An 11,925-nucleotide genomic window follows, 5' to 3' on the forward strand; every position below is an offset into this window, starting at 1 on the left:
ATCCTCTTCCAACCATGTTGGTGTGTAAAAAACTTGGCCGGCAAGGGACGGGAGAAGTTAAAATACCCTCCATTGTTCATCAAAAGCATTCATATTTTTACATTATTACTTATTTCCTATCTTTGCTTTTTAAATTTGCACTCTCACAGATTGAACGTTTTGGAACGAGCCAAGTTATGCGGAAATTCATATAAACCAGTCATATTGCTGACAAAAATAAGATCGCAGAATTTGATTTTTAAGTTAAAAAATTGATGTTTTATGCATTTTTCTTAAAAAAACCCATTAATTTGGGAACGGATATATGCGATCTGATTTTTTGTCATTGGTTTGCAGATATTTACGCAAAAATTTGCTCATTCCAAGACAAGAAAAAAAAAGTTGTAAAAACGTTAAATCTGTGAGACTGCAGCTTTAACATATGTTATTTTTCTTTAAAATCATCTTATAAAAAAAGGAAAAATACCATTTAGGTGATAAGTTTTCGCTCAGATTGTTTATACATTTATGCCTCCTGGCTTCCAACTATTCGACTACACTTTAATCCATTACATATAAGCATAACATATTAAGCCATCAACCTGTTAAGAACCAGCATCAGCATAAATAAAAAATACTTTGAATCGAACAAAAGGTATCCGCCATTTTAAAGATTTGAACCACTGTGTGACTGTTTCCAGTATAAATAGTAATCGCTACCATTCCGCCGTTTTGACTGAAACTTGGGGCGTCGCCTTCAATAAAATATAATTTGTTCGCATGCGATGAATGTAACCTCTTGCTGTTTGAAATTGTTGTCTGAATACGAACTTAAAATAGTAGCTGCACATTTAAAATTTGAGCTGATTTAATTACCTGTTTCTAAAAGTGGGCGGCTGCACCCGAAAGTAACACTTCTGTTAAATACTGCAAAATTATCAGAGATTTTCGTCGATTTTCATCGACATTATTCCAAAGAAAATACTCTGCCTCTGGGTTTTATGACAGTGAATTTGGTCTTTATCTTTGCTTATCTTAAAAAGTTTAAAGAATTCCTCCCGGATTTGAAAAAAATACAGTTATTGTCGTACTTTAACAAGCTTTCTATTAAAGTAGGCGAGTGACGACGTGAACTCAATCTTTTCTGTCTGCCGTAACATTTTATTAAATGGATAAAAAGAGTGTTGGTTTCTTGTTTATTTAGTGTTTTTTTGTATGTGACCGCACGACAAGAAACCCATACCATATGCTTATTTGTTTTAAGGTATAGGTTAATGTTTATTGTGATGTCTTTATGGAAATTAAGCGACAAGCCTTGCGCAGATAGGCGAACGTTTAACTTACAAATTACTTCAAAATAAATTATATGATGGTTGAAATCAGTTTTGCTCCCATTTGATCGAGTATGTTTTCGCTCCTATCACTGAAACATGTACGCGTAGGAAACCGAAGCAATATGTATACAATCATGCAAGAACTATGTTTTGACATTTTAACATGTCAGGTTTTTGACATATTGTTTTCTTCTTTAGTTAGTAAGCTTAAATAAATTGTCATTGCAATACCTTTTTGATTCAATTTGCTTAACTGCACGTGAGGTTGTGTTATCTTTGTCAATGTTTCTTCAAGCAAATCTTCCAAGGGCTTTTCTTTCATTCATTACAGCCACGTTGGCGTCGTTGTCATGAACATATAAATTAAAAACAGTAAATGACTATCATGTAAATCCGCCTTTCCGGCAAATACCCGCATTTTTTATTCAGCACTATTATAGAAGTTAGACGCCTATGTCTCAAAATAATCAGTAGCAACTATAACGCTTCAAATTGAAAATGAAAGGCCCTTTATAATATATAAGCGATTCAGCCAATAAGTATGGCCAATAAAACGTTAATGAACTCGAATAATTTGAAAATAACTGCCATCCCATTGGTTTACCCATTATGAGTATATGCGTCAATGCGTATATGCGTCAGTTTAATAAAACGGTCTGGTTCTTCTTTGTTAATCGACTGAGATCGCATGTGTCCATTATGTAGAACATCATTGCTACGTTTACACTATGTTCCCGGTGGCCACGGCAGCCCCGTTTCAGACAACCGTTGAGAAAACGGGATAAACGTGAGACAGCGCGGGGAAACGGGATATGCAAACGTGACAGACCGTTATTACCGTGCATGCCGGGCCAGAATTTTAAACTGTCAAAAAATTTGCCACAGCAGCCACGGTGTGGATGAGAAACGTAGTAGGTCGTAGTAAAACGGGGTAAACGCAATGACACGTGACATTACGTGACAGTACGTAATAGGCCGTTACACAACTTATAAATCGTCCGTAGGGGGGCGGGAATAATATGTAATCCCCGACATCTGAAGTTCCTTTCTAGTTTTGTCACGTTGTGCTTCGTTTTGTCACGGTTTTCACGGCAAGCTAGGGTGGACGATAGCCGTTTCGTTACGTTTCATTTGCGGTGAAAACACAAAATCTTCTTCATCTTGGGAATTCATTTTTACTTGTCGAAGTATTCTGAAACAGTGATTGCTGTTGCTTGGGGGATTTTCTTTATACCGTGGACACAAACGTAATCCAAAGCTCTGCGGTGTTCGCGTTCGATTCATAGGTCTTGACAAAACGTGGAAAACGCATCAGACCTGGATGAAGACGTGAACAACGTGAGGTATCCTATCAGAACGTATCGGACCGGGACGCAACGTACATGCATCCCTGGTAAACCGCGCCCGGACCTTAGTGCGCCTTGGACGAACCACTTTTTCGCCCCTACGGCTTGTCACGGTTACCTTGATAAAACGTGAGGAAACTTAGCACAACCTAACAAAACTTGTTTATGGAGACAAAAATGACCAAAATCCCACGGCGCAATACGTTTCGGGCAAACGGGGCTGCCGTGGCCAGCGGGAACATAGTGTAAACGTAGCATAAGAAGATACGGCACGAACGTATACTGTTATACATCTAACTATTCACGAACAGTTGCCAATGCACGCTCAATGATGGAAGAGTATTGTCGTTTGCGAGTAAAGACTTTGAATTCGATTAATTGGAATTTTGTGTAAAAATCACAGAAATCTTCTGCACTCACACAAAGAAGAGCTAAAAAAGGCATTACTGTTTCAATGGTCGGCGGTGTTTTATATTGTTTCGCTTTCCTAATTGTATAACGTTCTAGCAAAATTAAAAATAACACTTCACTGGAGTTTAAGAACCAGGGGTTTACACTTGCATCAGGAAATTTTAATCAAGACGTGTGCGGGATCGCAGAAAAAGGCCAATTTGCATCAGTATCATCAACATTATTTGTTTTAAAAATCGAAAGCAAGACTATTAAGATTGCCAAGAACAAGAAGCCAAAAAGACCATACAATTTTCCTCTGGAAATATTGTTGTATTGCTTTTCCCTGGTGATCTAAGAGCCCCATTCTTTTCGTATTTGGCGTTATTTGATAAAGCTCTTACTTTTGACAGATTTACAATACTACTGTAACTCTTTCTACTGTTAACCTATTCATTTGGTGGCATGATTTTACATTAGATGGCGTCTTGTAATTGATTAAAAGTATCTTTAAATCATTGAGAAGAAAGACGAAAATGTAAACGTCAGATGGAGCCGATAAGGAGCTATATAGATATAGCGTTAGATTATGCTTGTCTCGAACATTGTTTGGGCAATATCTCCACTTAATGCACTCATTTTGAATTGCTCACGTCTATAAAGTGTCAAAATATCACTTGAAGATAATAGTGATCGATACTTGGGCATTCTTATCAAAGAACGTACAATGACCTATCATAAGATCAATATAACTGAAGTGTGATTCATCAAATTCAGTATTGATACTGATGCAAATTAAGCCGTTAGACACAATTACTATGAAATGGGTTTACATTGTATATATGTTCTGTGCTTTAAAAAATATATGAATCTGAATCTGTTTGCGTGAGCTGTATACTATATATATATATATATATATATATATATATATATATATATATATATATATATATATATATATATATATATATATATATATATATATACTTGGGACAGAAATTGCAAACTATTCCTGCTCTTTATTGATCTGATTGAAGTAGAACAGTTTCAATATATAATTGGCCTTCAAAATATTGCTTTAATGATTGCTGCAAATGGAATTCAACCTCTACTTTAAATAAACACGAAGATACCACAGTATTGTCTGGCGAAAAAAGATTATTGATGCAAACCCATAACTTAAAGGTTGCTGTCATATTTGTTAATTGAGGCAGGGTTCTATATTAATTATATGGATATCATTCTGGAAATGAAATTCTTACCGCTGTTTTTCTTGACTTTCAGAAGTTCCTTCCCTAAAGCTGCACGCGAGTGATTAGATACAATATAAACGCATTAAAAGACATCGCCGCGAAATATAACATGTTGGATCTTAATTGAATATTGCTGCAGGAGCTTATGAAGAAAACAAGTAAATGAGAGAACAGTGAATAAAAACCACCAAAGACACTGAATTGACGCGACGCCATCGACCGTCAGTTCGCAATAAAAGAATGTTCAATTTGTGCTAAAAATGGTTGTGCCGGATGCTTCAAAGAACGTGACAATGGCTAGCATTTTCGTTGTAAAGTTCAAGTAATTTAGACACGTAATGAATCCTCAATGTGGCTTAAGGTCCCACACGTATCTCCAGTATAATTAAAGACCATTTGTACATGGTAATCAGATAAAGACCATTTGTACATGGTGCTCAGATAATTCAATTACTATGTACTAGAAGCACTGTTACTTCACTAATTGTTCGCAGTCGGCCTATATGTTACTGGAAATAGTGAGGGATAATACATTGGCGTAAGCAAATCGTTTTCAGTCTTTGCAATATTGACATTTGAAACAATAAGTTATTCAGATCTCGGATATAAAGAAGTTGGTTTATCTATATGGATATATAAGTGGATCGTAAATCTGTATGATGTTTGTGAATGAAAGAGTTCATTGTGAAATATACACCTTGGATAATGAACACCGAAATATCTACCATCTTTTTCGAAAGTGTCAGTGGAGTTACCAGAGATTACACACATGGATATGGATACTTAGAAAATACGACGGGAAATATATCTGCCACAAATACAACTGCAGAAGAAGCACATACCGCTCCTAATGTCTTACAGATAATCGGAGTCACCATTGTCGTGGGGTTCATTTCCATTATAACAGTAGTTGGAAATCTTTTGGTGATAATTGCCTTCAAGATTGACAAGCAGCTGCAAACAATTAGTAATTGCTTTTTATTGAGTCTGGCTGTAGCTGACTGCACAATCGGACTAGTGTCAATGCCCTTGTATACACTTTATCTGGTCATGGGCTACTGGCCCCTTGGTCCGTTCTTTTGTGATTTATGGTTATCAATAGACTATACCATGAGTTCAGCATCGGCAGCAAACCTACTTCTCATATGTTTTGACCGGTATTTTTCCGTTACCCGGCCCTTAACGTACCGGGCTAATCGAACCCCGCGAAAAGTTGGAATCTTTATAGGATTTGTGTGGACGTTGTCTGTATTTCTATGGACACCGTGGATATTTGCATGGCCTTATATTGAAGGCCAACGCACAGTGCCAGATGATGAGTGTTATATTCAGTTCTTGACCACAAATGCCATATTGACTATAATCACAGCAGTAATAGCTTTTTACATTCCTATTACAATAATGACTGTTTTATATTTTAAAATTTACAAAGAAACAGAAAAACGACAAAAAAGAATTCCAATGTTGCAAGCTTCATCGAAATTGTTTAAATCTGATATCAAAAGGTATCGCCCACCGGACTATAGGCGCTCAACCTATAGCACAAACGGCGATCTCTCCATGGACGATGACGAATATTTACGGGAATTATCACTTCGTTCACATGACCAAAGAAGTCGATGGCCACTTTTTTGTTGTAGCAAATTACTTGACCGAGATTACGTACAAACGGAAGAGGATAGTACAAGTGACCCACCGACATCACCTCACAGCGGCAACATTACCCATACTCCATCGAGACATCCAACTCATATTTTGACAAGAGAATCAAAGTTCATAAAGCATGTTCGAACAGATGAAATTCAATCACCATCGTCATGTGATTCTAATCGATGTCAATCAATGGATTCAAGAGAGGGAACCAGTGCAAATACTGATGTCCCATGTAAACCTTTATTGAATGACGAAGTGACATACACCATCTTAATTAACTTGCCAGGTGAATTAGAGGAAGAAAGTGCAGGTAAACCGTCTATTAGATTATTATACGATGAAGTACAAGACGATAGCAGTTTTCAAGATGCCGATCAAGTCCCAAGTGAACAGTGCTCGAATATTGATAATGAAATATCACGTATATTTTCACACCAAGACTCAGAACAATTCTTCGATGATGATGAAGAAGAAGAAATACAAATGATTGAAAACGAATCCCATCAGTTGTCCAGGACCCACACTGAAAGCTCCATACCCCCTAGGTGTGGTACACCCGCCCTCGGTCGGCGGACCAAATCCACAAATGCGGAGAAAAACGCCACCGAGGCTCATATTGCCTGTCAGGTTGCGAATAAAATGGAAAGTCAACGAGTTCGCCGGAAACGCCAAGAGAGACGACAGGAACGAAAGGCGGCTAAGACACTGAGTGCTATTTTATTGGCCTTCATTATAACATGGACTCCATACAATATATTCGCCGTCATTGGTTCGTTTTGCCTCACATGTATTCCACCTACAGTGTATGCTTTTGGTAAGATAAACATGTGATTTCATTTATTTAAATTAACATTGATGACATCTATATACGGTCATACACTTATATAAGATGTCGAATGTAGTATTATATATATATCCCCTCAAAGTTTGCATTTTAAAATGTATTGAAAACAGACGAGAAGGCCTTTAAGGTTACTGCGTGCCGCGTACCGCTATACGTTTCAAATACTACTTTAATACTGCAATATGTCTAAAAAAAAAAATGTTTATTTGTTCCGTTTAAATCAAAGAACAGAAATGTTATTGAATATCAACTAGAAAACAACAAATAAAGATCCCTGAATTTTATATAAACTGTAGAATCAAGACGGAATATGCTTTTACTCGAAGAGTTGAATGCAGTGCGACCATGAATATCAATTATGGGATTGCTTTATCACGTTGAATAATTAAAAACGATGGGTACATTATACAAGTTTGGAATGGTTCATTGCTCAGCCAGTTCTATTTCCCATTCAGACTTATGCCCCCGCCAATGGAAACGTCGGACAGACACATTTAATAATTTAGAAGAGCTCAGACAAACTATTCCGTTAAGCAGGTTGAAGCCATCAAATTTACATTACACGTCATCAGTTGGTTTTATCAAATGGGTTGTTGGGACGTTTACGCATGCGCGCTGACTAGTATAGACTCATTCAACACTGAGACATTTAGCATTTATTTTTGGTCTTCTAAACAATTTAGTCGAAAACCAAAACTTAATAACAATTATCTTATTGTTTGGCGCTAAAGGTCTATATAACTGCATGCGCGGACAGCTATCAACCAATTATGTCTGAAAAGTACATTAGTAGTAACTTTCGTCAGAATCGTTCTTAACTATTAAATTTCATACCGGCGATCCCAAATGGCGACATCTTTAATTCATTGATTTATACTAAGAGATTTGTTGCTTGTCAAATGTATCACCAGCTGAATGGTCACACCTAGCTGCGAAAAATGATACTTCAGTATTTAACCGAAGAAACACAAATAGACAAAAAAGAATGTCTTGTATTTGAATTTTGTAAGACAGATGCAACATCAATCAGATTGAGTTTTATGTATATCTTAATGAATTCCATTCCATACCATATCAAACGACCATCAGCTATTGGATACATCACAAAAGGGCAATGAAAATGCAATCATGCCATCAGAAACTCTCCTTATCTGATCGCGACTGGTTTATACAAACCCTTATACGTGCTCGCATTGCCTGTTATCATGAGACCTTCGACAGCCAATGAATATTTATTGCCCTATGAATTATTCAATAAAACACAACTCAGACTGTTTCTGTTTATAAAACTTTCCATTTACATGTAACTTATGTCAGACGAAACTTTATAGGATTCCTTTACAAGATATATTATGTGCTGTTCCAATTTACATTTATTTTCTGAGACCAATTGCAGTCCAATTAAGGCGATCAGAAATAAATAGAATTCAGATTGAAATTGTGCTGCTCTTATTTATCTGATTGCTTCTGATGGATCGCGTGCTGGTGGCCTGAATTATTTCTAATCGTCATTATCGGCTATTCATTGTCGCTGGATTGCGTGTCCACACTCGTAAAATATCAAAATTGCAATTAACCGCACAATATAACGACATTTGGGATAATACATTCAACATTTAATTTTTATATGTATTTACGTTTTTGCGCATTCTTCAATTTAAGTCATATCTATGTACAAACATGGCTGACAAGAATTGTGATGAAGTTATTACTTATGGTATTGAGCACTGACAACCAAAGATCAATTAGAATACAGCCGACATTTTCAGCCAAAAATTGCAGATAGGTAGAATGAGAACATCGCTTACAAGAATTTCAACTTTCGTGGTTGTTTATAGGTCCACCTACTGTCACTCATTCGATACACACTCCCGGTGTCTGATCTAGCCGTGAGGTTCGCTACGCTCAACCCCCCCCCCCCTATTTAAGCATTAAGATTTTATTTCATGTCATCTAACTATAACTTAAGCAGATAACAATACCGCAAAATTTCTATTAAGTAACAAAACAACAGCCAAGTTTTCATTCACTAATACAAAGGCATTCGCGCGACATTTCGCACCGAACAATGAGAAAGAAAACATTTATTTTTGGTCTACTGCGCCCGTCAACCGACATACTTGTTCAAAAAAACAAAAAAACAACAACCCATAATCTATTATTTAATAAAATCAAATTGGTTTATAAACTTATTATTAATTAACTTATAATTATACACCAATTTACAAGTTATTACACAAGTACAATAATCACTGCCGTGGTCCGATGTTACGCACGATTGTGGTCGTGTACAGTGGGAGAAACCGCAAAGCCCGAAGGACACCGACTTGTCCGGCTGGTAACAACATACCAAACTCACATTCACCCAGGCCGGGAGTCGAACCCGTGACGTAATTGTGAGAAGTGAGTGCGATAACCACCCCCATTCTAAGTTATTCTGTGGTTAAATGTGCTGTAGATAGTTCAGATGCGTTCGTACCGTTATGATGCAGAAAGCATAACTACACTATAAGTTTATACTATTAGCGTTATTAATGATTGTAATGTACAAACTTAACTTGCTAAGTCGAACTCTCTTATTTCGAAGTTCCGGTTATGTCGAACGTTTCGATGGTTTTGGTTTAGTTTACACGTTTTGTATTTCGGTTATATCGAGTGTTCGTCATCCCAAGGTATTAACCGAGGTCCCAACGACTTCGTCATAGCGAGGTTTGACTGTAGCTTCATGTTGACAATCGTATCAGGTTTCGAAACACAAAAATATGCAGTTAGCTTTGCATACCGTTCCTATGAGGAACAGGCCCAGTATCTGTAGGGTTGTCATCTGTCTAAACAACAAAATTTGAATAAAGTTACATTGACAGTGTATTTTACTTTATTTTTGTATGCATTTAAGGAATGAATTGCGGGGTTGATGTCATTACCGGGGTTTGAACGCAATTGGGCTGGTCTAAGTGTGTGCAGTCCGAAGGACTCCTCGCGTACTTTGACCAGCCCAAATGCGTTCATATCCCCGATAATGGCATCAACCCCGCAATTCATTCCTTATATTTACACCAATAGTTTATTATTTTATTCAAGAAACGTTAAAAAATACTCCATTTCATTTCGGTAACCTTTCAGTAATCCATTCTTACCCATTCTGTAAATAGGAAGACCCGACTGTTACCGGAAACATTTTGACGTCACAATAACTCGGGAAAAGATCAACCACTTGAAATCCATTTCAAACGAAAAATTGAAACACTTTTGGCAACAAAACATTTAAAATATAATGACTTAGCACTTTCTAGAATGTTGATTTATATTTTACGGGACCTGCTGACACAATACAAAAAATAACAAGATCAATAGTTTTCATGTATATTGTTATGCGATGAATTGCAATCCGAACATATCCGAGGATGTTGCGTTCATCGATTGATGAACGCAATCGCCGATTTCAGGAATATTCGGAATATTGAGGTGTAAATATTATATTTTAGGGGAGCATAATTATGTTTGATAAGTTACGTCCTAACTCATGAATATTTTGTACTCCTTGGTTTTCATGTACATGTGTATCATAAGTATCTAAAATGTATTCTTATCTTATAGGACTGTGCTCAATACACACCTGTATAAATCAAACATTGTTTCTAATGTATACATGTTTCAGGGTATTGGTTATGTTACATCAATTCAACAGTCAACCCATTCTGCTACGCCTTGTGCAACGCCAACTTTCGAAAGACGTTTTGGAAAATTCTAACGTGTCGTTGCCGGTTGCTGTCCAACGGTCATTCACAGAGGACCGCACAGTTGTCCCGACAATCCGCACAGCAGGCGTGGTTCAGAATATCCAGATCCTGACACAACTGCTATAATGTTACGGCAGTAACTCATTTGAAAACATTTGAACATTCATTTCATTATTGACCTCCCTTTAATTGTTGCTTGTTTTGTGGTCGTAAGAAGCGAGATAAAGACTAGTGTTTTTTTGTCTTCTGATTGTTTTGGCTCGTTGTTTTCTGAACAAAAATGTAAAAATATTGTCGTAGTCTTGACGTCGCTGTTGTTTACTTGTAATTGGCCATAACTCAATCATCGTTCAAGATATTAAAATCAGGGGCGTATCCAGGATTTTACATTAGTGGGGGGCATTTTTTGGGGATACTCCCCCAAAACAATGTTAACACTTTCTGGTCCCAAATGATGCATTTGAACGTATTTTATTGATATTTTTTCTTCTATTTTGAAAATAAAAAGTAAACTTGGGCGATTTTAGGGGAAGGGGCGCCGGATGCCCCCTCCCCCTGAATTCGCTAATAAAAATGAAAGTTAGTACACTTGGTGCAATACGAACATACTGTTTATATATCCAAGTCAATAACCAATTTTATACTCGTCGAGAGTAATGCCCCTCATTCGACTAAAACAGCAGAAAACCGCGTAAGCGTTCGCTATGCGGCGCTGTTCAATTTCACATCGACCATAGACTGGTTTCAATACATTATGTGGACAATACATGTTTTATCAGAGACGTTCTTTGATGATTGGACTTGTTTCAGAAAAATACACGATGAATTACCAACTAAAACACATTGGCAATGAGTGGAGTTTTTTGAGTAATAGAGTTATAGAAATCTGAAAGTGTGAAAAAAATAAACCTATTATTAGTTCCTCGCAAAAGTAGTCAACCTGTATGTCCATCCGTCCGCTCGTCCATCCCCATGGTGTATGCTACTTTAATAAATTAAAAAGCAATACATAGATAAACTTCAAAGCTCATTCATCTATTACAGTAGCAGTTTGATTTTGTCAGACATATAATATAAATCCTTCTTTAACATTGTCAGATTTTTGATCATTTGAAAACGTATTCAATGTCAGCAAATGAGTAACTCTGTGACACATTATTTCCAAATCGCCTCACTTAATAAGAAATATAAGTCAAAGCACACTTTTTTAAAGAAAAGTTCATTTAAATTGACATACATGTATTGTTAAATGGTAATATTTGTTTGAGTCGTGCACATTTCAAGAACCATAACTCTTTGACCTAATTTCCTCACTTGAGTTGGATGAATATGTTTGAAATTTTTAAGCATAAATAGAAAGAATGTGAGAAATTGTGTTGTACAAAA

General features: G+C 36.6%; 1 protein-coding gene across 3 annotated transcripts in view; it reads left to right on the plus strand.

Annotated features, from left to right (window-relative positions):
• The window catches only part of LOC128207141 (muscarinic acetylcholine receptor M1-like), a 59,977-nt gene extending 48,911 nt beyond the window's left edge, over window positions 1-11,066 (plus strand). For all 3 annotated transcript variants that reach the window (XM_052909913.1, XM_052909914.1, XM_052909915.1), the window contains exons 2-3: window positions 4,334-6,769; window positions 10,458-11,066. In XM_052909913.1, coding sequence (XP_052765873.1) covers window positions 4,972-6,769; window positions 10,458-10,651 — 1,992 coding nt within the window. In that variant the 5' untranslated portion in view covers window positions 4,334-4,971 and the 3' untranslated portion in view covers window positions 10,652-11,066. The remainder of the gene's footprint in view (window positions 1-4,333; window positions 6,770-10,457) is intronic.
• Window positions 11,067-11,925: the final 859 nt, after the last annotated feature.

Source organism: Mya arenaria, chromosome 11 (assembly GCF_026914265.1).
Source record: "Mya arenaria isolate MELC-2E11 chromosome 11, ASM2691426v1".
In the NCBI taxonomy this organism is placed as follows: domain Eukaryota; kingdom Metazoa; phylum Mollusca; class Bivalvia; order Myida; family Myidae; genus Mya; species Mya arenaria.